The sequence below is a fragment of the Pygocentrus nattereri genome, chromosome 13 (genome assembly GCF_015220715.1).
Source record: "Pygocentrus nattereri isolate fPygNat1 chromosome 13, fPygNat1.pri, whole genome shotgun sequence".
Lineage (NCBI taxonomy): Eukaryota > Metazoa > Chordata > Actinopteri > Characiformes > Serrasalmidae > Pygocentrus > Pygocentrus nattereri.
The window spans coordinates 39,710,116-39,737,072 of NC_051223.1; the positions used below are offsets into that span (position 1 = coordinate 39,710,116).

At 43.8% G+C, this 26,957-nt stretch overlaps 1 protein-coding gene across 3 annotated transcripts in view; it reads left to right on the forward strand.

Annotated features, from left to right (window-relative positions):
- Positions 1-26,957, forward strand: part of LOC108413183 (zinc finger MIZ domain-containing protein 1-like) — a 101,922-nt gene that overhangs the window by 66,331 nt on the left and 8,634 nt on the right. Inside the window, exons 5-20 of one of the 3 annotated variants that reach the window (XM_037544348.1) lie at positions 204-309; positions 9,915-10,053; positions 11,661-11,775; positions 13,116-13,321; positions 13,496-13,679; positions 15,445-15,684; positions 16,087-16,269; positions 16,438-16,515; positions 17,367-17,532; positions 18,461-18,602; positions 19,964-20,174; positions 20,614-20,719; positions 20,819-20,979; positions 21,238-21,305; positions 22,738-22,806; positions 22,906-23,162. In XM_037544348.1, the coding sequence (XP_037400245.1) occupies positions 204-309; positions 9,915-10,053; positions 11,661-11,775; positions 13,116-13,321; positions 13,496-13,679; positions 15,445-15,684; positions 16,087-16,269; positions 16,438-16,515; positions 17,367-17,532; positions 18,461-18,602; positions 19,964-20,174; positions 20,614-20,719; positions 20,819-20,979; positions 21,238-21,305; positions 22,738-22,806; positions 22,906-23,162 (2,431 nt within the window). The remainder of the gene's footprint in view (positions 1-203; positions 310-9,914; positions 10,054-11,660; positions 11,776-13,115; positions 13,322-13,495; positions 13,680-15,444; positions 15,685-16,086; positions 16,270-16,437; positions 16,516-17,366; positions 17,533-18,460; positions 18,603-19,963; positions 20,175-20,613; positions 20,720-20,818; positions 20,980-21,237; positions 21,306-22,737; positions 22,807-22,905; positions 23,163-26,957) is intronic. The other 2 variants (XM_037544349.1, XM_037544350.1) reach the window with 2 other exon arrangements.

Genomic DNA, 26,957 nt, shown 5'->3' on the forward strand with positions numbered 1-26,957 from the left:
CTCTCTCTCTCTGTCTCTCTCTCTCTCTCTCTCTCTCTCTCTCTCTCTCTCTGTCTCTCTCTCTCTCTCTCTCTCTCTCTCTCTCTCTCTCTGTCTCTCTCTCTCTCTCTCTCTCTCTCTGTCTCTCTCTCTCTCTCTCTCTCTCTCTGTCTCTCTCTCTCTCTGTCTGTCTCTCTCTCTCTCTCTCTCTCTCTCTCTCTCAGGTGGTGAGCCGTGTATCTACTCAGCAGGGGTTTGATATGGATCTGGGTTACAGGCTGTTGGCTGTTTGTGCTGCAAACAGGGACAAATTCACCCCCAAATCAGCAGGTAGGACTCGGCCTGGTCTCCACTGCTCTGACCTCACTGTCCAGGACCTCACTGTCCTGATGCTGTCTCACTTTCAGCTTGAGTGGATGTGAAGTGGATGTACTTATTTTACATGCACATATAAACCTTTGCTGCAAGTTTCATGTTCTATATAAAGACATATTACTCCACCCACAAAATAAACAATGCACTGAATTTAAGTCTCCACTTAGATAAAATTTATTACAATATTATATAATATATATAATAATAAACAATGCAAAACAAAAAAAAAAGCTAGTGCAGTAGCATCTCATACACAATAAGTTTCATGTTATTTTGGAGAATAATGTGTCTACACACTCACATCGTTCTACTGTCTTGAACTAAACTAAGACATTTGGTTTATTTCATATTTTATTTTTCCCAGTTATCATAATTTTAACGCTATAACATTTGGTCAGCAGGGGGAGCAGTGCACTCACTGACCTCAAACTCTGTCTACAAGCTCAGCCATTGGCTCATGAGCTGCTGAACCCAAACAGCTGCATGATTTATGGTGAGCTTCATCAAATGATAAGTAAATGAGGTGCTGATCGGCTGGCGCTTGATTTCACGCGCTGACGCTGATTTCACTCGAATCTCCGCTTTTCCACGTGTTATGAAAGTTTCATGATGCAGATGCAGATCAGTTCAAATGTCATTAAAGATGCAACTGTGATGAGTTAAGGCAATTGTTTGCTCACGCATACACTACATACACTATTTAGAAATCATTACATACATCAATACAGATCAGGGGTCGCAACCCAGATATTAAGAACCATTTTGTCCTTTCAACAAAAATCACCACAACATTTTATGCCCCTTTTACTATCTTGTCTGTAAATATGTCTCAGTATGTGCTGATGTCCTAGTATAGGATAAAATATATAATATAAACAAAAACACAGACTTACTTTGCTCTGCTTTAAGCTTCAGCTCAGCTATAGCCGCTTCTCTCGCATCTCCAGCAGGAAACTGTTCCGCAAAAGTAGATCAGTTTCTTGTAAAACGTCTCTCAATGTTCGACTTTTTACGAGACTGAAGTCGCTTCTCATTCTCCAGCTTCTTGTTCAAATTTTCCCGTTCCACCTTAAATGGGGCATGAGGCGCCAGAATGTACCTGCTGCACCTTTTAAGGTGGAAAGGGAGAATTAGGACGAGAAGCTGGTGAATGAGAAGCGACTTCAGCTTCGGCTTTTTAGTGTTCCAGTTTCTCATTGCAGATTAAACGTTTCAGGAAACCAGCTGCAGTGACTATAAACACTAATTAGTCTATTTGTCTCCAAATTATCGATGTTCGTCTTAAATCTCTCTCTTTGCCGTTTCGTAGCTACTAGCTGGGCGACACTGTTGTCTGTGTTGCTATGGTGACCAGCAGTCTGCGCTGATCTTCAGAGTTAAAGGGTGAATTAGCAGTTCTACATTAACTCCAGCGTTTAAGATCAAGTGACCCTTATTAATCCCACAACGGGGAAATTTCACCTCTTCATTTAACCCTTCCATGCAGTGAAACACCACATACACACTAGTGAACACACACACACTAGGCGGCAGTGAGCACACTTGCCCGGAGCGGTGAGCAGCCCTATCCACAGCACAGCCGTTGGGGGTTAGGTGTCTTGCTCAAGGGCACCTCAGTCATGTCCTCTGGAGGTCGAACTGGTGACCTTCCGGTCACAGGGCCAGTTCCCTAACCTCCAGCCCACGACTGCCTTTATTTTACTGTGAAGGAGGATTACTTTATTTTTACCTTCAAGTCTGATTCTGCTGTGGAGCCACAACAGGACAGTATGCGGCTCCAGAGCTGCATATTGCCGACCCCTGATATAAACATAAGCAAAATGCATGTGGTCATAAACATGGAAACCCTCAGTGGAGCCTGTGACTCGGAAGCTTGAGCTGCATGTTGTAGTGATGGGTTGTTTTGATTTAGAGGTCATCGGTGTCGAAGAGATTTTGTCTTTTTTCCGATGTAATCCAGCGGAGGATAATTGGCTGTAATTGCCGTGTTTACTGTGGTGATGGAGGTGTCTGCCTTATCGTCTGAGAATGTTTTTGACCACAACACTGAGCTTCTAAATCACCACCAGAATGTTTGTGTTGTTGTTTTGCTGTGGAATATGTCTGTGTTTGAACTTGGAGCAGCAAAAAGACACAGTACTGTGGTGCAGTGTGGTCGTTTCCTGATTAGAGCCTCTGCAGCGTCTCATACAGAGAAATTCTGTAGTTTACAGTTCCTTTGTACCCGTTTAGACATATTTCTGCTTCAGGAAATGACAGACTACAATTACATGCTATCTAAAGTGGGTTCAGGGCCAGATTTGTATAAGCTTTCCAAAGAAACAGCTTGAATCTTTTGGGAATATTCATAAATGCAATTCTTGAAAATGTCCTCAGATATTCCTATGAGTGTCTTAACCCTCCATGGTCCACAGACTCGCCTGTGCATCAAATTCAATGTCTCTATATTTGGTTGTTTATCTTTTTGATCATCCAGCTCAGAAATCCAGTTCGACCTCTTCCTGAATCCGTAGAGCCGCCCTTTCCATTCCATCTTATCTTGAGATCATACGAGACTCACATCTGGAGTTATGAGCCTGTGAAGAGGGGCTGCGATACACTTCATCTGCCTCTCACGGCGTGGAGCTGGTGGATTCGTGTGTCCGTCTACATTCTGTGTGAAACTGACCGATGGACACTCAGGAGCTCACTAAGGACTGACCGTCATCCCGGAACCCCTTCATTCTTCATTCAGTCCACATCGGAGACTCGTGTGAAACGGCGTCAGAGAGTTTCCAGCTGCTGAAGCTGCTGCAGCGGGTTTGGAAAGTAGTGATGAAGATAACGGAGCGTTTAGATATGAAACAGATGAGGATCCTGTTCTATGAAGAACCTTTAAAGGAGGATTTAAGAAGAGATGGGCAGATTGAGAAAATACCCAGAGAGTTCATTGAGAATACAGTATGCAGGTTCATGATTTTGTCTCTTATATAAAACACAAATATCATGTCATGATGTAGTTTTCTAAATATCCTTGAAAGCACCCAGTCTCACCCACACTGCATCTTACTTAAGACTCAGTGATTCGTTGTGAATGTGTCTCTGAAGATTCACAGATTTGTTATGAATCTGTTCCTATTGAGACTTAGTGATTCGCTGTGGTTCGGTTTCTCTGGGTGAACAAATCAGTAGGTTTGTTCTGGCCCTGGTGGAGGAAATGGCGGCTGAGCTGTGTTCTGGACTCTAATTGAATACAGTGTTCCTTCAGATAACGTGATCTGGGAGTTAATACGTTTAGCCTGTCTGCCAGGATCGCTGGATGTAATGCAGAATGTGATTCCAAGCCTAACAACATCATCAAGGAGAAGAAAACTACACACCATCAGCATTTCATGTGAACATAAAGCATGAGAAATTTCCCTGTACAGAGAAGATTCAAGCTGCTGCTTCTGTTTTTAGCTGAGAGGTATTTTTGTCATTTTTATAGTGAACAGTACTCTGTAAAAATGGGTCGTCAGTTCAACAAAAAATACTTCATGTAGTAACAAGCAGTTGAACTGGTTTTATTCTGTAATGTTGTGGAGCGATAAGGAGGCGGACACGTGTGAAGACAAGCGGGATTTATTATGGGCAAATCCAAAATCGGGGTCAGAACAGTCCAAGGTCGTAGGGCCAACACGGATGGAACTGGGAAAAGACATGACGAAACAGCACTCAGGGTAAACAAACAGCCAACAATATCAAACACTACCAAACAATACATACAAAGACCGGCCAACCACTAGGAAAAACACAGGGCTTAAATACAACAGGGATAACAAGGCATACCCGGGCACAGGTGGAAAACAGGAGGCAACAATCAGGGGCGGAGACTGAAAACAAGGGGGCCGGACTGGGAAGATAAACTAAAGCACATTGACACGTAAACAAAAGCACATGGAAGACCAAAACACAAGCACATGGATAGCCGGGAGGGGCCAATCGTGACATATTCAACTAAAAAAACACTTTAACTTAAAGAATCGTATATTCAAATGATTTATTTAGTTAATTTAATTGTTACCATATGAAGGAAGTTTTAGGTTGAACTAATGAACCAGTGTTTACAGTGCAAGGTCATCCATAGTGAACCGTAACTGTTAGAGCTCGGCCTTCATGTTGGGGCGGAGATACAAAAAACCCTTCTTAGATGATGCTAATTTCTGCTAACATATTTCTAGATTAGACAGATGTTTAAAACGTTGAAAGACATTTCGTGTGTTTTATTTGAACACTGTAACAGAAAGTAACATATTTTGCGGTTTTACAGTGACGACCGTAGTTTTCCATTCCCATCTGCTAAAGCCTTGACTTCACTGCCCGACTCTTAACAGGTTATGAAGGACTGGGTGTCTCACACTGTCAGACTGGTGTTTGTAGAGTTTTTGGGCAACTGGAATATTGGGGATCCACACTAAACGATCATGGAATCACACACTACTCGACTTCTGTAGCTACTGCTGAACTGAACGGAGCTCAGTGAACTCACTGAACTCACACAAATCGGGTCGTTCTATATAAACGTCCACTTTCCTTTCGGAACCATCGGTGTTCCTCATAATAAAGGAAACACCAGAGACGTTTTTAATGATCAAAGCATTTTACAGAACATCAAACCACACGCTGTCCATCAGGGAACGTCCACTAAAATATGGAGTTTAATCCATTTGTGTTTCTATTTTTCCACAATGACCTCAGAATAAAGTCAGTCACACCTGTAACGTCAGCTAGAAGCTTCATATGAGATCATGAGCAGAATGAGAAGATCTCTGAGAACTGAGAGACACAGTGGACTCACCATGAGCTTTTCTTCATAAATCCTCAGACAACAGGTCAAAGGAGGTCGAGTGACGTCATCAGTGTGACTTTTATTTCAGAATAAGTTTTGTTACGCAGTAACACCAGAGACACGACTCCTGGGGATTTCATTATATATTTATTTACTGATTTAACCAATATTGATCAACTGAGGCTGAAGAAGGTGTCATTGTTAAAATAACACTGTTTTATTTTAAAATATAAATCAACTGTAACCCTAACATGTTTTAAGTGTAATATATCTGTAAACGCTAGGGACACAAAAAAGGACGTTTCAGTAGAATGACCCAAACTCTGGCGTTCTCCCGTTACTAGGAGGCGCTAATGAGCAAACGTGGAGCTGCTGCTGCTGTTTTCTCTGCCGTTTGCGCTGAAACAGTAAAGGAGCAGCAGGTAGACGTGTTATGGTGAGACTCATGGTGATGTGATGAGTTTGTATCTTTTAGTTTTAAGCGCACGTGAACTCGATTGTGCTCATGCCTTAAACTGGGCTCATTAGGAAGCTTCGCTCCACACGCGAGAGGCTTTTCTCCATTCGTCTTTGATTAACTGCTGTATTTTCTTCTTTCGCTCTCTCGGTTTTCATTGGTTGCTGCAGGAATCCGTTCACGCTGAGTTGATCGGTTTACACCAGATTTCGCTCAGACGTGTCTGGAAAACTCCGGCTGGCCTGAAACGATCAGGAGCGTCCGGAAAATCTGAGTCTGCGCCGCTCAGACACGACTCGACTCTCTCTACAACTGTCGACTCAGACTGACCCAAAATCTGCAGACCAGAGCCGACCAGCTCAGACGCAGCCAGACCAAAAATCGGGGCTAAAATCAGGGTAAAAGTTGTATAGTGTAACCCTGGCTTAACGTGTAAGACCTCTGGTCCGGCTCCTGAAGTCCTACCCAATGAGAGAGCTCGTTTGGCTGTGTTTACCTAGATACCACAGAGAAAACTATCCTGATTGGACAGTTTTCCATTGGGCATTTTAAGATATTAATTTGTCAACATTTTATCACTACAGTGCAAGTAGACTGAACATTATATTTTAAAAAATGAACCAAAAATGACAAATTAAATTCGTCATTCCCATCAATCATTAGGCTTTTTCTAAAGGCCTGGAAACACCTACCTTCTACTTTCACTCATTGGCCACTTTATTAGAAACACCTACCTTGTGCTTCTACTCATTGGCCACTTTATTAGAAACACCTACCTTCTACTTTCACTCATTGGCCACTTTATTAGAAACACCTACCTTGTGCTTCCACTCATTGGCCACTTTATTAGAAACACCTACCTTGTGCTTCCGCTCATTGGCCACTTTATTAGAAACACCTACCTTGTGCTTCCGCTCATTGGCCACTTTATTAGAAACACCTACCTTGTGCTTCCACTCACTGGCCACTTTATTAGAAACACCTACCTTGTGCTTCTACTCACTGGCCACTTTATTAGAAACACCCACCTTCTACTTTCACTCATTGGCCACTTTATTAGAAACACCTACCTTGTGCTTCCACTCACTGGCCATTTTATTAGAAACACCTCCCTCTGTACCAGCTCCACTCTGTAGGTGTACAGTTACAAACTGTAGTCCATCTGTTGCGGTACAGTTTGTTAGTATGTGGATTAAGGTCATTACAGCAGCTTTAAGATCTGTGCTCGTCTACCGCTGCATTCTTATCAGTCTGATCTCCCTAATCCCTGATAATCTAATGACTACACACACACACCGTGAGGATTTCAGCGTAGTGTGTACAGCAGTGGCGTTTGATTCTCAGCAGGTGTTTGTGTGGTGAGAAGATCTCACCCTATCTGCTCCAGAGGAAGCGCTGCTATAGTACACGCAGCCTAGAGTGGCTATGTGGTTGAGTGTGTTTCTTAGGAAACATTTTAAACATTTTACTATTTAAATATGCACCTTTTTAACATTGGTTTCTGGTGTGCAGTAGGCATGTGCCTTCTAACTAACTTTGTTATTCAAGTATCAATAAATGTGTTTTGTAACAAGCATCCAAAAGCGCGATTTGTAAGCGGTTGGCTCCTCTTGCTTGGCTTATTATGTTTACATAGACGATGTTTGTGTTAATATGTATTAAAGAAGCACTTCACAGATAGGCAGTGAATGATATAGAAATACTGGCCAATTTATTGGAAACAATTGCTTTGTGCTTCCACTCACTGGCCACTTTATTAGAAACACTTGCCTTGTGCTTCTACTCATTGGCCACATTATTAGAATCACTTACCACCTTCCACTAACTGGCCACTTTATCAGAAGCACCTACCTCATATATATATATATATATATATATACACACTACTCACAAAAAGTTTGGGATATTTGGCTTTCGGGTTAAATTTATGGAAAATGTCAAAACTTCACGCTACAGGGATGTTATATCATGAAAGTACGGCGTTTCAGTAGAAGCATCTTCTTCTTCTTCTTTCGGTTGCTCCCTTTAGGGGTCGCCACAGCGGATCATCTGTCTCCATCCTGCCCTATCCACTGCCTCCTCTACTTTCACACCAACCATCTCCATGTCCACCTTCACTACATCCATAAACCTTCTCTGAGGTCTACCTCTTCTCCTTCTACCCGGCAGCTCCATCTCCAACATTCTTTGCCCAATATATCCACTATTCCTCCTCAACACATGTCCAAACCATCTCAACCTGGCCTCTCTGGCTTTATCTCCAAACTGCTCCACCTTCACTGTCCCTCTGATCTGCTCACTTCTAATCTTGTCGCGTTTCAGTAGAAGCATGCGGTGGTGATTTCCTCATCTCCAACAATTTACTGAAACAAAACCCAACAGCAGTGGTGGGTAAACCCCAATAAAATATCTCAATTTCTCAATAACTCGTCATGCGCCCTTGAGCATCAATTACAGCTTCACAACGACGTCTCCTGCTGTTCACAAGTCGACTCATTGCCTGCTGAGGCACGGCGTCCCTCTCTTCTTGAAGGGCGGCCCTCAGGTCATTGAAGTTCTGGGGTACAGAGTTACGAGCCTCTACACGGTGACTCAGCTGATCCCATAGGTTTTCTATGGGATTGAGGTCTGGAGAGGTGCCCCGGTCTCCAGCAGCCGTTCACTAATGATGCCACCTCGATGAGCTGGAGCATCGTCATCCATGAAGATGAAACGAGGCCTGTGTTGTTCATGCAGAGGCACAGTGACTGGATTAATGATGTTATTCAGTAGTTTGAGCCACTGGGTCACTGCACCATTCACAGTGTAGGGCAGTTCTGTATTGACTGGACACATCTGCCCACACTGTAACACCACCACCACCTCACCGTCAAGCTCCTTTTTAGAGAACAGCAAGTTGTGCAGAAAGTACTGAAACATTGAACAGCTGGACATGTGAATTCAAAAGTTTAGAGACGGTCACATTAAGTTCACCTGTAAAGGTTAGAGTGCATTTTAGGTTCACCCTCAATTTCACCCGAAAGCCAAATATCCCAAACTTTATGTGAGTAGTGTGTGTGTGTGTGTGTGTGTGTGTAAGTATATATATATATATATATACATATATCGTTGCTGTCGGAAGAAAACCTTGTATCTTGTAACATTTTTGGCATTTTTCAATTTTTGACATAATTTGAAAGTATCTGTTACTCTGTACATTGTTTGTAAATTTTATGATGAATGGCCTAAAAGAAATGACCCAAAATGACATGGGAAAAATTCTGGTTCCATTGACTTACATTGAAAGTAAAGTAAGTTTTCTCCTTCTCCTGTAAAGTTACCATTTAGCTGCTGTCGGGAAAAAGGGACATATATATATATATATATATATATATATATATATATATATATATATATATATATTTAGTATATAGTAGCTGTTCTCAAATCATTAATAAGTGGCTAAAGGTACCATTATGGTAACAATGGTTCAACATCATTGTTACTCACCTGCCACCTGTTCCGTTATTCACCGTGGGACTAGGCTAAAGGCCTCATGCAGGCTGCAGAAATCCCCTCCTCACCAGGGCAGGCATGTTTGTGGGTATGTTCACATAAGAAACAGTAGACTGGCAAAAATGAAGTGTTACAGCTCACCGTGCCACATGAACGCTGCTTATTTGGTAACCACCGAGTGACGTTTTGACTGAGTGTCTGTGAGGGAGATGTTCCTGTTCAGTCGTCTGGGTGTAGTAGCAGATGCAGTGGGTCTTTTGGCTCTGAGCTCTGCAGACGAGCCAAGTCACTGGGTGTTATCCTCCCAGTGTCTCGCTTCATGTCTTGCAATCGTTAATGACACCTGCTGGTGAAGATGAGTATCTACACTACAGTTGGTTCTGGAGCCACTGCTCTGCACATTTTAGTGTTTTTCCTGCTCCAATACACCTGATTCAACCCAGAAGCTGACTAACAAGCAGGAAAGCAATAAACTGTAATGTAGAGAGTCATTAGAACTGAGAGTAGCTTTATCTCAAGAACACTTTGACTAAGAGTTTATTTCTGTTCTCCTATCCTTCTCGTTCTGGGTTCTGTCTCACAAAGTGTGTTCATCTTCGACAGGGTTCCCAAGCTTCAGCTTCGCTCATTAGATACTCAGGCTGTGATTAATTATTGTGAAAAGTGTTTACGACAAACATGAAGATTAACTTATTTTTTAAAGCAAAAATCTTAAGGCAAAAAACAATACTCTATAGTCTCCATTGCCATGGGGAGGTTTAACTCTCTAACTGCGCGTCTGGACATTTTTATTTTTTTCAGCTCTCCTGTCTTCCTGGAGTGAAGAGCTGGGTCGGCTTCTCCTGTTGAGGCACCAGAGGAACAGACAGAGTGACCCTACAGCAGGAAAAAACACCGTACAGCCCAGCATGAACAGCCTGAAACCAGCACTCAGCCATGGGTCAGTCTCACACATGTTCACAGTCACATACAAACCCATGGGTTTTCTGTGTTTTTTAAATCATTTTGTAGTAACCCAGTACCCCAACACAGTACCAAGACCCAGTACCCCAACAGAGTACCAAGACCCAGTACCCCAACACAGTACCAAGACCCAGTACCCCAACAGAGTACCAAGACCCAGTACCCCAACAGAGTACCAAGACCCAGTACCCCAACACAGTACCAAGACCCAGTATTCCAACAGAGTACCAAGACCCAGTATTCCAACAGAGTACCCAGACCCAGTACCCCAACAGAGTACCAAGACCCAGTATTCCAACAGAGTACCAAGACCCAGTACCCCAACAGAGTACCAAGACCCAGTACCCCAACACAGTACCAAGACCCAGTATTCCAACAGAGTACCCAGACCCAGTACCCCAACAGAGTACCAAGACCCAGTATTCCAACAGAGTACCAAGACCCAGTACTCCAACAGAGTACCAAGATCCAGTATTCCAACAGAGTACCAAGACCCAGTACCCCAACAGAGTACCAAGACCCAGTATTCCAACAGAGTACCCAGACCCAGTACCCCAACAGAGTACCAAGACCCAGTATTCCAACAGAGTACCAAGACCCAGTATTCCAACAGAATACCAAGACCCAGTACTCCAAAAGAGTACCAAGATCCAGTATTCCAACAGAGTACCAAGACCCAGTACCCCAACAGAGTACCAAGACCCAGTATTCCAACAGAGTACCCAGACCCAGTACCCCAACAGAGTACCAAGACCCAGTATTCCAACAGAGTACCAAGACCCAGTACTCCAACAGAGTACCAAGATCCAGTATTCCAACAGAGTACCAAGACCCAGTATTCCAACAGAGTACCTAGACCCAGTATTCCAACAGAGTACCTAGACCCAGTATTCCAACAGAGTACCCAGACCCAGTACCCCAACAGAGTACCAAGACCAAGTATTCCAACAGAGTACCAAGACCCAGTATTCCAACAGAGTACCAAGACCCAGTATTCCAACAGAGTACCAAGATCCAGTATTCCAACAGAGTACCGAGACCCAGTACTCCAAAAGTATACTAAGGCCCGATACCCAACAGATCGCCAAGACCCAATTTCACAACAAAGTACCAATACTCAATATCCTCACAGAGTATCAAGACTCAGTACTCCAACAGAGTACCGAGACCCAGTACTCCAAAAGTATACTAAGGCCCGATACCCAACAGATCGGCAAGACCCAATTTCACAACAAAGTACCAATACTCAATATCCTCACAGAGTATCAAGACTCAGTACTCCAACAGCGTACCAAGACCCAGTACACCAAGAGTACCCAGACTGAATTCCCTCGATAGAGTACTGAGACCCAATACCCCGACACAGAACCAAGACCCAATACCCCGACACAGAACCAAGACCCAGTACCCTGACAGAGTACTGAGAACGAATACCTGATGGAGTACCAAGTACTCACAGACATACTACAACAAATAAACCCCAGTATCAGTTTATCACTTTTTATATGGAAGCTAGAATACATATGTCTTCAGTTCTACATACGACTTTTCTGTCTCTCATTCTGTTTCTGTCTGTCTCTGCAGCGATGGCCCTTATCCATACGACTCTGTTCCCTGGCAGCCGAGCACCAATCAGGCACCTGGCTCGGTCTCTGTGGTCACCACAGTGTGGGGAGTGAACAACACATCCCAGAGTCAGGTGAGTCCATCACTTAAAGAGGTTCTTCAGCAAAAAAATCAAACTTCCGCAGTACCCCCTTACCAAAAATTGGGTCGACTAGCCAAGATATGCTTGGTTTCTGAAGATTGCTATTTCAGTTTTAGCATTGGAGCTACAAGGCTTATGTAGCTCACACGTAATGGAACCGTATACACTACCATTTAGGTGGTGCTAACTGCATGCCTGAATCGCCACAGCTTCAAACTGTGTGGAGGTGTTCAGTAACTCTGACAGCCTTGATCAAACATGGACTAAAGCTGTGCAAAACACTTGTGTCCATTTTTATAGATGGTCAGATGTTGTTTTAAGTACGCACAGTGGTGAAGTCCTAAGGAAAAATGGCCATATTATAAATATGCGCCAGCTAATCATACTCAGATGTCAGTATCTTCATCTTCAGTGGTCAGGACCCCCATGGACCCTCAAAGAGCAGGTACTATTTGGGTGGTGGGTCATTCTCAGCACTGCAGTGACACTGACGTGGTGGTGGTGTGTTAGTGTGTGTTGCCCTGGTCTGAGTGGATCAGGCACAGCAGTGCTCCTGGAGTATTTAAACCCTGTGTCCACTCACTGTCCACTCTATTAGACACTCCTACCTTGTCGGTCCACCTTGTAGATGTAAAGTCAGAGACGACAGCTCATCTGCTGCTGCACAGTTTGTGTTGGTCATCCTCTAGTCCTTCATCAGTGGTCACAGGATGCTGCCCACAGGACGCCGTTAGCTGGATATTTTTGGTTGGTGGACTATTCTCAGTCCAGCAGCGACACTGAGGTGTTTAAAAACTCCAGCAGCACTGCTGAGTCTGATCCACTCGTACCAGCGCAGCACACACTAACACACCACCACCATGTTCAGTGTTACTGCAGCGGAGGTGGTGATAATGTTATATCTGATCGGTGTACCGCGTCAAGAAAAAGTATGTGAACCCTTTAGCATTACGTAGTTTTCTGCTTTAATTGGTCATAAAACATGATCTGTTGTTCATCTATCAAGTACAGACACAATGTGCTAAAGCTCACAACAAACAATCTCGTGTCTTTATTGTGCACACCAATTAAACATTCGCAGTCCTGGTGGAAAAAGTAAGTGAGCCCTTGGATTTAACTACTGGTTGAACCTCTTTTGGTAGCAATAACCTCAGGTAAGTGCTTCCGGTGGCTGCCGATGACTTTATATACATTGGTATTTCTAATAAAATGCGTAGATGTAAAGGATAGGTGTTTCCAATAAAGTGGCCAGTGAGTGGAATCACAAGGTGTTTCTATTAAAGTGGATGGAGAGTGTATAGTAACTGTACTGGCTGTGTGTGGGTGTTTAGGTGTTGGGGAACCCCATGGGGAATCCCAGCCCCCATATGAACCCTGGAGGTAACCCAATGGCAGGCGGCATGACGGGCCCTATGAACCCAGCGCAGTTTCCTGGGCAACAGCAGCAGTTCTCCAAGGCTGGGGGCAGTGAAGGATATGTACAGCAGGGAATTTACGGCAGATCCACTTACCCCGGGGCAGGAGGGTACGGGGGCAGGTCAGTGGCTGGGAATGGGCTCGTTATACTTGGATAAAATTAAATGTCCCCTATGTTTTATATATGTGTGTGTGTGTGTGTGTGTGTGTGTGTGTAAAATATAAGTGTATGTATGTATATGTTAAAGCCCTTCTGTAAATGGGGTGAGTAAACGGACTCTCTCTCTCTCTGTAGTTACGGGGGAGGTAATAATGGTATAAATCCAAACTCCCGCCCTCCTTCTGATTTCAGCCAACCAGCTGCTGCCGCCGCTGCTGCTGCTGTTGCTGCTGCAGCTGCCACAGCAACAGCCACTGCCACGGCAACAGTCGCCGCCCTGCAGGAGACCCAGAATAAGGATATGAGTCAGTATGGACCGGTGAGAGAGCTCCACACACACACGAAATGATTTGTTCAGACAGAAATGGAATAAATAGACCACCTTGATCTGCATTATTTGTTTTTAAAATTAGCCACCAAAATACGAACATTCGGGAGAGAAAGCTGGAGATACATTTTAGCATCTCATTTCGTCTGTATACACTATACAAAAGTATTTGGTCGTCTGGCTTCACACGCATCTGAACTTGAGTGACATCCCAGTCTTGATCCATAGGGTTTAATATGATGTCGGCCCAGCCTTTGCAGCTATAACAACCTCAGCTCTTCTGGGAAGGCTTTCCACAAGGGTTAGGAGTGTTTATGAGAATTTTTGACCGATGTTGGACGAGAAGGCCTGGCTCACAGTCTCCGCTCTAATTCATCCCAAAGGTGTTCTATGGGGTTGAGGTCAGGACTCTGTGCAGGCCAGTCAAGTTCTTCCACACCAAACTGGCTCATCCGTGTCTTTATGGACCTGCTTTGTGCACTGGTGCGCAGTCATGTTGGAACAGGAAGGGGCCGTCCCCAAACTGTTCCCACAAAGTTGGGAGCGTGAAATTGTCCAAAATCTCTTGGTGCTGAAGCTTTAAGAGTTCCTTTCACTGGAACTAAGGGGCCGAGCCCAACTCCCAAAACAGCCCCACACCATGATCCCCCCTCCACCAAACTTTACACTCGGCACAATGCAGTCAGACAAGTACAGTCAAAACTGGCAACCGGCAAACCCAGACTCGTCCATCAGATTTCCAGACGGAGAAGCGTGATTGGTCACTCCAGAGAACACGTCTCCACTGCTCTAGAGTCCAGTGGCGGCGCTTTACATCACTGCCTTCCACGCTTTGCATTGCGCTTGGTGATGTAAGGGTTGGATGCAGCTGCTCGGCCATGGAAACCCATTCCATGAAGCTCTCTACGCTGTTCTTGAGCTGATCTGAAGGCCACATGAAGTTTGGAGGTCTGTAGTGATCGACTCTGCAGAAAGTCAGTGACCTCTGCGCTCTATGCCCCTCAGCATCCGCTGACCGCTCTGTCATTTTACGTGGCCGACCACTTCGTGGCTGAGTTGCTGTCGTTCCCAATCGCTTCCACTTTGTTATAATCCCACTGACAGTGGACTGTGGAATATTTAGTAGTGAGGAAATTTCACGACTGGACTTGCTGCACAGGTGGCGTCCGATCACGGCACCACGCTGGAATTCACTGAGCTCCTGAGAGCGACCCATTCTTTCACTAATGTCTGTAGAAGCAGTCTGCAGGCCTAGGGGCTCAGCTTTATACACCTGTGGCCATGGAAGAGACTGGAACACCTGAACTCAGTGATTTGGATGGGGGACTGAATACTTCTGGAAATATAATGTGCATCTCAGGCCAACAATAGTCATCACACTTTTAATTATGTAATGAAGGCAGTTTGGCAACAACCAACAAAATCTGTTTTTTTGCAGGTTTTGTGTTTTGTTTTTTCACAATTTGTCGAATTGGTTAAGAAGAAGTGTGTTCTCTGTAGAGGATATGTTAAGCTTGATTTTATACACCTGTTAGTAATGGGTGTAGCTGAAACAACTGAACTCAATCATTAGGAGGGATGCCCACATACTTTTGGCCACTTATATGCATACATGTGTGGTCAAAAGTATGTGGACATCCCTCCTCACACACACATACATATATAAGCTGCCCAGACCTCCAAGTTGTCTCCAGTGATCTAAATGTCCTATAAGTAAGTCCTCTATAACAGAATCTTTGTGTCTTTTTCCCCCCAGGTGTGCTCTTCATTTCAGATGGGGACCCAGCCATATGGGGGGCAGTTCATGGGCCCCGGTCCCCGGGGGCCCCCAGCCCTGCAGGAGGGTTTGGGGGTGCCTCCTATGGGCATGGGGCAGCCTCGGATGCCGATGGGGCAAATGGGACATTATGGAGGACCTGGGCAGAGGATGGGTTACCATGGCAACCGCCCACAGAGTCTACCCATGCATGGCATGAAGAGACCCTACCCAGGAGAGGTGAGTCTACACCTGTGAACAGGTATAGACTGGAAAGTTAAGATCTCTTTCTCTGTCAGCTTTGGATGGCCGTGTTTTCAAAAATGTGTAACAGAATAAATAAATAAAATGATTTCAATACAAAGTTAGTCCTGTGCAGCTTTATGGGTTTCACACAATTAGTGTGCAGAATAAATGTGCAGTTGAAGAATTACTAATTAGTTGTGTCCAGAATGATGAACAGAGCTTTAGAAAATTGAAGAAAAAAAAAAGACCAAAAAACTTCAGAGTATATAATAACTCAAAATCAAACGTTTATAATACGTTTTATATGAGTAGTTATTGTGTAATTACAGTAAAGCTATGAATATGATAAGTGATAAACGTTTGAAATGTAGTGTGTTCTCTATTCCTGTGTTGCAGGTTAACTACACAGGGCAGCAGTGTGGACCAAATGGGCAGTTCCCCCTACAGCAGGGGCAGTATCCTGCACCAACGTCCTCCAGACCCCTCCCATCCCCTACGTACCCCAGCCAGAGGCTTCCTCAGGGTCAGAACCCTGGACAGTACCCTCCCAGCGGGCCGGGCATGGGGCACTTCTTCAAGGTCAGTTTACTGTCCAACAGCACCTTCCAGGGCAAAGCAGTACATTCCCAACAGAACTGAGTGAAAAAGAGCAGAACAGGAGAGGAAAGTATAAAACCCAGAGTTTCTCTGAGGAAACACTCCAGCTCTTATATTTACCACCATTCTGATGTGGCTTTGTGTCTCCAGCAGGAACCTTTCAACTCTCAGAGTAACGCTAATAACTTCAGCAGCAGCTTCCAGTACAGCCAAGGCACCACGAATGAGGTGCACACACACACACACACACACACACACACACACACACACTCACTCACTCATTCACACACACACACACACACACACACACACACACACACACACACACACACACACACTCACTCACTCATTCACACACACACACACACACACACACACTCATTCACCCACACACACACACACACACTCATTCACACACACACACTCACACACACACACACACACACACTCACACACACACTCACACTCACTCATTCACACACACACACTCACTCATTCACACACACACACTCACTCGTTCACACACACACACTCGCTCACTCATTCACACACACACACACTCACTCAATCACACACACACACACACACACACACACACTCACTCATTCACACATACACACACACTCACTCACTCACTCATTCACACACACACACACTCACACACACTCACACACACACTCACTCATTCACACACACACACACACTCACTCATTCTCACACACACACACACTCACTCATTCACACACACACTCACACACACACACACTCACACACACTCACACAAACACACACTCACTCACACACACACACACACTCACACACACACTCACTCACTCATTCACACACACACACACACACTCACTCACTCACACACACTCACACACACCCACACCCACACACACACACACCTGTACAACAAACCAAAAGTATAGAAACACATAAATAGTGTAGTTTATTTTTTCTGAATATGGTAAAATATCTGTAATCCAGTGTGGGTGGGCGGGTTGGAGGTGGGTGGTTATGCGTTGTATGAGGTGTTTAATACAGTTTTATTTGTGTTTGTGTGTTTGTGTTACCAGCCTCCGAGGCCTATGGGTAACTACCCCCACTCTCCCGTGCCGGGGAACCCCACCCCTCCAATGACCCCAGGAAATAATATTCCTCTGTATCTGTCGCCCAGTCAGGACGTTAAACCACCTTTTCCTGCAGACATCAAACCCAGCATGAGCTCTCTGCCGCCCCCTGGTGAGTATCACTGCCATCTGTTCACACCACAGATATCAAAGATCTGCCTTCATACATTAAAGAGGAATTCCACTGATTTTTCTAAAATTCTCCATAACTCAGTGTGTGAGGTGTAAACAGAGAGATTCCGAGTGGGTTTGGTGTGAAACGGTTCAGACGTCTTCACAGTGGTGGTGATGGGAACCAGGCGTCACCATGACTACAACACAGATATAGACACTTTATTTACCATCCAGAACCACCAGAGAACCTACACGAGTCTTCTGAGCTTATATGGAATGTTGATGATGGAAAACAGTGGACTTAAAAATAAGCCAACATGTTCTTAGAAGTATCCTAAAAAAACGTCTCACACATCAGGTGCACACTTAAAAAAGATGGTTCTTCAGGGGTTCTTTAGTAAAGAAAATGGTTCTTTATAGAATAATCTATTTGCATGATTGAAGGGTTCATTGCATCATGAAAGGGCTCTTCAGCGCTGTAGATGGTTCTAAATAGAACCTTTTTGAGATGGGTTCTATATAGCACTAAAAAAGCGCTCTTCTACTGTTACAAGCTTGACATTGTAGCAAAAGACAAACCCTTTTTGGTGCTATATAGAACCCTTTTCAAAACGTTTATAGCACATTCTAAAGAACCCTTTCACTAATCATGCAAAGGGTTCTTTGAGTGTTCATGGCTCTAAATAGAACCATTTTCATGACTAAAGAACCCTTGAAGAACCATCATTTTTAAAAGTGGTGTATTCAGTCATTTCATGTGGGAACTTTATGTGGGGGAGCTTTGAGAGGTGGACGTCTGGTTCCTATCACCACCACTGTGAGCAGTTCTGACTCGGTCAGTTTATCTAGAACAGAGTGTTTCACACTAAACCCCGACGCCAGCTGCTGCTGTGTTGTGCTGAAGCTAGGGGGCGCTGTGTGTGCAGGTAGCTGTGGAGAGGAGCTGAGGCTGAACTTCACCGTGCGGGACGGTGTGGTGCTGGAGCCGTTCAGGCTGGAGCACAACCTCGCCGTCAGTAACCACGTCTTCCACCTGCGGCCGTCCGTCCACCAGACGCTCATGTGGAGGTCAGACATATGCACAAGCACAGAAACAGCACCAGGCTTCAGGGGTATTTTACCGTTTAGCCAGAGAAGAGCAGTCAGCTGAGACTGGGATGGGATGAATCTGAGCACTCAGGGCTTGAATATGCATCCCCTTAACATCAGCAACGTCAACAAAAACACGCATTATGACTCATATATTAAATCCAATATTATAAAAGATACATATCCCAAATTTATTAGCCCTATAGCTTTGCCTATGAGTTCCTCCATCTGTTACTTTTTAGCTTTAGGAGCCTAAATCTGCATCTATAAGGATCAAAATGAAACCCAAAATTAAGATTAAGTGACCCTTATTAGACCCAGAACGGGGGCAGTCAGCTCACTTGCCCAGAGTGGTGGGCAGCCCTATCCACGGCGCCCGTGGAGCAGTTGGAGGTTAGGTGTCTAGCTCAAGGGCACTTCATTCACCTACTATCAACTCTGGTGATCGAACTGGTGACCTTCTGGTCACAAGGCTGGTTCCCTAACCTCCAGCCCACGACTGCCCGGTGGCTGGTCTGGGAAAGTGTCCACCTCGCTCTCTGAGTAAAGCCACAGATGTCTTTGTGAGTTTGGACAGTGCCAGTTATTTAGTTTGCCACCTTATTAGTGCTATTGAGGTGATTTTTTCCCAAGCAATCTTAGAAAAAGTTGAAAAAACTGATTCTAAGACTGATAAAAAAAAGGCTCATGATCTTCTTCTCCACGCTGAGCATGTCTAGCTTTCCTAAGAAGTGCAACCTCTGCTGACCTGTTTTACAAAATCAGTGTTCACATCAATTACTGTCCTCAGGTCTTTATCACTGTCAGGAAATTCAGTTGCTTTACCGTTGAGTAGCGCAGGTGACGGAAACTGGGGCCACGTTACAGAAGTCGATTTTGTTTTGTTTTGTTTTGTTTTTGCAACCGTGGCAATGAAATCCACCAGGCCCCAGAGCCGGCAGGAAGGCGGGGCCTGAGCTCAGAGCGGGGACGAAGCCCACCGAGGACGGCGGGAAGAGGAACACTGCGAGTGAGAGGAGGGTTCCAGGCCACGCCTCCTGGGTGTCGCCTCCAGTCCCACAGTGAGGCCAACTTAATTAGCCTCACGTTCAATCCGGGTGGACGAGCTGCCAGCGGGGAGGGGATTGCGACTCTTTGTCCCCGCTCAGCGCTCAGACCCCGCCTTCCTGCTGACTCTGACCTTTAAAAAAAAAAACAAAAGAGGAGAAACATCTTTCCTCCTGTGAGAGGTTAAGCCAAGGTTAGGGTTTAGGTTTACAGTCAGGCTTATTATCAGATTCAGTATAAGACAAGATCTCACACACGTAATAAAACACATATTATCTGTGGTTGTGTGTCAGGTCTGATCTGGAGCTGCAGTTTAAGTGTTACCATCACGAAGACCGTCAGATGAACACTAACTGGCCTGCCTCGGTGCAGGTGAGTGTTAACGCCACCCCCCTGACCATCGAGAGAGGAGACAACAAGACATCCCATAAACCCCTGCTCCTCAAACACGTGTGCCAGCCTGGAAGAAACACCATCCAGATCACCGTCACTGCCTGCTGCTGCGTGAGTTCTACAGATATAGTGACTGAATAGTGATGAATAGTCATGCACACTTGGTTCTTCACAGTGTGAAACGGTTCTTCAGATTGACAGTAAACGGGTTATATATGGTCTTATATAAAACCTTTTTGAAATTGGTTCTCTAAAGCACCAACAAGAAGAACATTTTTGGGTGCTACAGAGAACCCTTTTCAAAACGGTTAAGTAAAGAACCATACATGACACATTCTCCATCAATCTGGAGAACCATTTCACCCTGCAAAGAACCATTTAAGCATGCAAATGGTTCTTTGAGCATCAATGGTTTATAGAACCATCGTATTTATTAAAGAACACTTAAAGAACCGTATTTTCGATATATATCGATGCTCATTAATTCCCACCGTTATTATGACGCTCACCATGTTTGTGTTTATGAAGGTGTTTGTTTTGTTATTTGCAGTCTCACCTGTTTGTGCTGCAGCTGGTGCACAGGCCGTCTGTGCGCTCGGTTCTGCAGGGCTTGCTGAAGAAACGCCTGCTGCCCGCTGAGCACTGCATCACTAAAGGTAGAACCTTTACTAATCTTCGCTGAAGGTGAAACGCTGCTCCTGCCTCTATTTCACTCATTCCTCCTTCTTTCATCCCCCTCATCCTCTGTTCTGCAGTGAAGAGGAGTTTCAGCAGCGTAGCCATCTGTTCCCGGAACGCCGGGATCAATGGGGAAGACGGTGTGGAGCAGACGGCCATCAGGGTTTCTCTGAAATGTCCGATCACGTTCCGGAGGATTCAGCTTCCTGCGCGGGGACACGACTGCAAACACGTACAGGTCAGGAAAGCACAGGACACGACCTCACATCCTCAGCAGAGCTCATAATGCTGAGAAAACGGGGGGAAAGTGCTACTAAATGGAGGTAAAGAGTCTAATGAGGGTGATGCGGATTCAAAAAGGGCAAAAAGTGATTTCAGTCGCACTCCTCTAGAAATGGAACACTCTTTATTACGTCAAATTATGGGTATACGTGTACGTAGAACTCATAACCTTTACGTAACCACGGCTAATCTGGCTTCCCTGCTGTCTTTTCAGTGTTTCGATTTGGGATCATATTTACAGCTGAACTGTGAGAGAGGAACGTGGAGATGTCCTGTGTGCAAGTGAGTCAACAAGACACAAGAAAAACACAAATATTAAACTCATTTGTCATATTTGCTCAAATTTGACTGTAAAAAAAACATTTTTTTCCAAATAAAGCGGTTCATTTTGTTGTAGCCATATGAGTCAAAATGTAATTATTCAGTGAAATTATATTTAATGCGGAACCTGAATATGAAAATTACACGATTTCCACAGTTTCCCATCTTCATCATTGACGTCCAGTGAGAGCAACAGTGTCTGCATGTCCCAACCAATGAGTGTATATATTATATATATTGTATTTACCATCAATAAATGTATATATCATATTTACAGTCAATGACTGGATATGTCATTTGTCATAAACAGTATATACAGTCAATTAGTGTGTATATATATATATATATATATATATATATATAGTCAATAAGCATGTATTTCATATATATCATATATACAGTCAATAAGTGTATCATATAAATCATATATACATGCAATGAGTATATATCATATGTATCATATAAACAGTCAGTGGTTCAGCTCCTCATGATTGTCGCCTCTCGTTCTCGTTCATACAGCTGCTGCTTTTGTTAGTTTTCTGCTTGTTGATTTCTCCATAATTCTCCTGTGAGCATCTATCCAGCATAGTCCGCTGAAGGTGCTGAAGGTTTTGCTTGGAAAGCTGTTTAAAAGCTGTATTTTAATGAATGTTACAGTCACGGGTTCTATCAGAGCGACATACAGCGCTGCAGCTGGGCTTCAGCCTGTACCTCATATCTCACGTCTCAGTTTAGTTACAGTAAGTTAACGATTAGGACTGTAAATGTTGACATTTCACTCAATAGTTCTTTAAAGTACATTTTGTAGATGGGATGTGAGAATGTGAAGAACCTTTTTAGATGCTAAGCACCTCATGTACTTTGTAAATCACTCGCTCACTCATATTTAGCAGGCATAGATTCTCCACCAGAGGGCACTGTTACTCACTTTAGCACTTGGTTGCTTTTGTTGCTTTACAAGAGTCGTGCTTCATCTCAGTGACACTGTATTCCTGTTTAAGTTGAAAGAACCTCCACCCAATGTAGAGCAGTGGTCACCAGTCCCCCTCCTGGACACCTGCTGTCCCAGTTTAGTTACAACCTGCACCTAAAATGCTGCGTCTTCTATAAGTAACACTACTGCAACTCATTCAGCCAATCAGGAAGAAATTAATTAGCTGAAGCAAGTGTGCAAGATTGTGGTTGGAACCAGAGTCTGGAGGAAGTTGGATCTCCAGGACCAGATTTGGTGACCACTGATTGAAGGTTCTACACCATTTAAAGGTGTTTCCTAGAGCCATACATACAAGCAACAAACCATTTGGGGGCATTATTTAAAATGCAGTGGTTCTTTGGTCTCTCACAGTAAGAGGATTTGGAGGTGTTTTCTGATCTGCTTTCTCTCTTCCTGCAGTAAACCTGCCCTGTTAGAGGGGCTGGAGGTCGACCAGTACATGTGGGGCATCTTGAACGCTGTCCAGAAGTGCGTTCTTCATCTCAACATAACTAATTTTCACATTTAGAGCCGTACACAACATGAAACTGACCGGATCTGACTGTAAATATGGCTTTGTGCTCCTAGTTTGGAGTTCGAGGAGGTGACGATCGACCCTTCCTGTAGCTGGCGGCCGGTGCCGGTCAAACCAGAGGGTCAGATAAAGGAGGATCCAGATGGGCCGCTGGTTAAGCGGTTCAAGACCATGAGTCCAAGTCAGATGGTTCTGCCCAACGTGACGGACATGATCGCACAGCTCGGGCCCGGGCCAAACTCATACCCCAACCCAAACCATAGCATCAACTCTCAGCAGAGCAGCAACGTCCACGAGTTCCACAGCCAAGGTAACGAGTTTTAAGAGCTGCTGGATTCAGATTGCCTTTAAGATGAGATGAGATGAGATGAGATGAGATGAGATGAGATGAGATGAGATGAGATGAGATGAGATGACATGAGATGAGATGAGATGAGATGAGATGAGATGAGATAATCCTTTATTAGTCCCACAGCGGGGAAATTCACAGTATTACAGCAGCAGCAGAGTAACAGGAGTGAGGCACTCAGTAACAGAAACGGGAAACAGTGTAAACCTTATCAACATTATAAATAATAAAAATTAAAGTTAAATCTCTAGACTATTTACAGGAAAATAAGAATAATAAAATAAGAGTTGTCTGTATTGCACTTATGAACATATTGCACAGTGAAACATGTTTGCATTCTGAATGTGTGTATATTGTGTGTATATATTGTGTGTGTGTGTGTGTGTGTGTGTGTGGGAGCAGTGCTGGTTGAACAGTCTCACAGCAGCAGACATAGGGTATATAGAGATTTAACTTTTAAGCTGTATGTGTGTTATTAAAGAAAACGGCTAGTATCAATACCAACATGTGAGGATCAATTCCCAAAAAGAATCTCCACGATCAGAAGTATTGATGTTGGAGTATCGGTCCGCCCGCCCTGACCGTCTGTCCTTCTGTCAGTTCAGCACTGGTCACATGATTTATGTTCACACATCACGTAAAAGTGACCCAAATCTGATTTTCTCACCAAATCCGATGTTTTATGTTTGGCTGTTCACACTGTCTTCAAATGTGATCTGTATGCGACTTTAATCAGGACAGATCCTAAACTGCAGGCGCTGTACAGCTGGGCTCATCACCCAGAATGTGCCCGAGCCGTAAAAAGGCCGCGGTCACTTCTTCGGTTTGCACCCTCAGATTATTTCAAACTTTGCCTTCAGACTTTTAACTGTTCTTTGATACTGCAGCCTCGTTCTCCTGCGGCTGCCTTCAGCGTTTTCTTTAGAAATCTCTTCAGACGTGGAGGGTTTAGGGTGAGTCTCTAATCATTTTTGTATAGAAACATCAGCCTAAATGTTTATGAGTCACAGCAGCATGAAATTATGATGAATGTGGAGTTGGACTGACGTAAAAGTTTCGTGAATTCTGATCTGGCTGTTTTTGAGTCGCATCGCCGCAGATCTGAAAATGTCAAATTCTGTGCGTTTATCTGTTCACACTGACACTCGGACACGTATCTGTGTCACATTTGAAGAAATAGACTGGATTTGGGCCACTTTTTTTTTTTTCTTCTTTTTATTGAGGAATAAATGCAAAACGACAGACAAGTCCAGTAGGTCCACACATTCAAAGAGAGAAAACAGACAAATTATAACTAGAAACTGCAGAATCATGATGACAAAAATATATATTGCAATTAGATTTAAAAGAAATATATATAAATAAATAAATAAATAAATGAATCCATCCATCCATCCACCCTCAACCGCTTATCCGGGTCCGGGTCGCGGGGACAGCAGCCTAAGCAAAGAGGCCCAGGCCTCCCTCTCCCCCGCCACCTCCTCCAGCTGTTCCGGAAATAAATAAATAAATGAATGAATGAATTAATTAATTAATTAATTAATCTCCTCGGGCAGCTGGCATAACCTGAAGTGAATTAAAATATTTAAAAAGGAATAAAATGTTGCAGTATTGCCTTTCAAAGTATTCCACGTTGAAATGGAAGGGGGTTTTGAAGACTTCCATAGTAACAATATACGGCGTCTTGCCAACAGAGGCGTAAATGCTAGAACATCCGACTGAGCTCTGTCGAGCAAAGGGAAATCCGTGGAGAAACCAAATACTGCAACGAAAGGGTTCTTATTAACGTTGGCTCCTAAAACCTTTGTCTTAAAATATCTTAAAATATTCAGACCAAAATTGACGTAAAAAGGACAAAAGAAGAACAAGTGACTTAAGTCACATGGAGTGGCATCACATTTATTACACTGATCACTGACAGCATTCGGAGAGAATCCGGATAGTTGGGACTCTGTGATGGATTCTATGTAATTCCTTGAACGGAATCAACTTGCACAAAACGAATGTTTATGGTGTTGTCGCGCCATCGGTCTGTGAAAGTAGTGCCCAGCTCATGTTCCCAAGCACTTTTCATTTTAGTAAGAGAGTGTAGACCTGAAGCCGTGATATGAGAGTAAGTCTTAGATGTAATAGACTTCTGAAACGGGTTCCAAGTCCAAAGGTCATCCCATGATCGTGTGGTGGGAAGCAGAGGTGTTCCCAGGATTTTCTTCCAACAGGCTGGACAGCTCTGCTGGTGGTGATTTTGTTGGAACAAAATCCTGGGAAGGACTTTTACTTTCTGGACCTGAATTTGACACCTCTGGGAAGACATGCATAATTTGGAAAAAGGGAAGTTGTAAATATCTAAACAAATGAGATGGGGGCAAATTAAAACCTGCAGCGTTTTACCGAGCCTGTTCAGCCACGGAGCTCTGCTACACTCTTCTCTCCTCTTAAGTGTTTATTGCTGGAAACATTCATATGCAAATTGATATGCAGAGCTGGCAAGCTGGTTTATGTACACTCGTTTCTGGGACCGTTAGGGATTTATGAATGATGTGTGCACATATTCAGGCTTACAACTGTTTTCATAATCTGTTCGCACGCAAATACTGAGAGCTCGTCTTGCAAAATTCAAACAAGGTTTATAAAAGTTGCCCCAGAGCCTTTTAACAGTCCTCCAGGAGATCTGCTCTGCTCTAAACCAGTTTCAGCACCACCGTGAGAGACTTACCTCTAATGCTCACATGTTTCGGACCTCTTTTATTAGGTGGATCAGCAGTATTGGATTAAATCTGCAGGGCGAGGAGCAGGGATGGGCGCTCCGGCTTAGCCTATCAATCCGATGTTTATCCCTAAAAGCCTTAATTGCACAAAAAAACTACACCCAGTCCAACTGTCGTCATTCGTACACATGCGAAATATATATAGTATAGAGTTAACCCCTTAAATGCCCACCAGGCATTACACAGGTATTGTGATATAAACCGAGTCCGTTCTACAGTTTCTCGTTAGACTGAATGAATAACCGACTCTAAATGTAGGTATTGTGATATAAACCGAGTCTGTTCTACAGTTTCTCATTAGACTGAATGAATAACCGACTCTAAATGTAGGTATTGTGATATAAACCGAGTCCGTTCTACAGTTTCTCATTAGACTGAATGAATAACCGACTCTAAATGTAGGTATTGTGATATAAACCGAGTCCGTTCTACAGTTTCTCGTTAGACTGAATGAATAACCGACTCTAAATGTAGGTATTGTGATATAAACCGAGTCCGTTCTACAGTTTCTCATTAGGCTGAATGAATAACCGGCTCTAAATGTAGGTATTGTGATATAAACCGAGTCTGTTCTACAGTTTCTCGTTAGACTGAATGAATAACCGACTCTAAATGTAGGTATTGTGATATAAACCGAGTCAGTTCTACAGTTTCTCGTTAGGCTGAATGAATAACCGACTCTAAATGTAGGTATTGTGATATAAACCGAGTCCGTTCTACAGTTTCTCATTAGACTGAATGAATAACCGCCTCTAAATGTAGGTATTGTGATATAAACCGAGTCCGTTCTACAGTTTCTCATTAGGCTGAATGAATAACCGACTCTAAATGTAGGTATTGTGATATAAACCGAGTCCGTTCTACAGTTTCTCATTAGACTGAATGAATAACCGACTCTAAATGTAGGTATTGTGATATAAACCGAGTCCGTTCTACAGTTTCTCATTAGGCTGAATGAATAACCGACTCTAAATGTAGGTATTGTGAT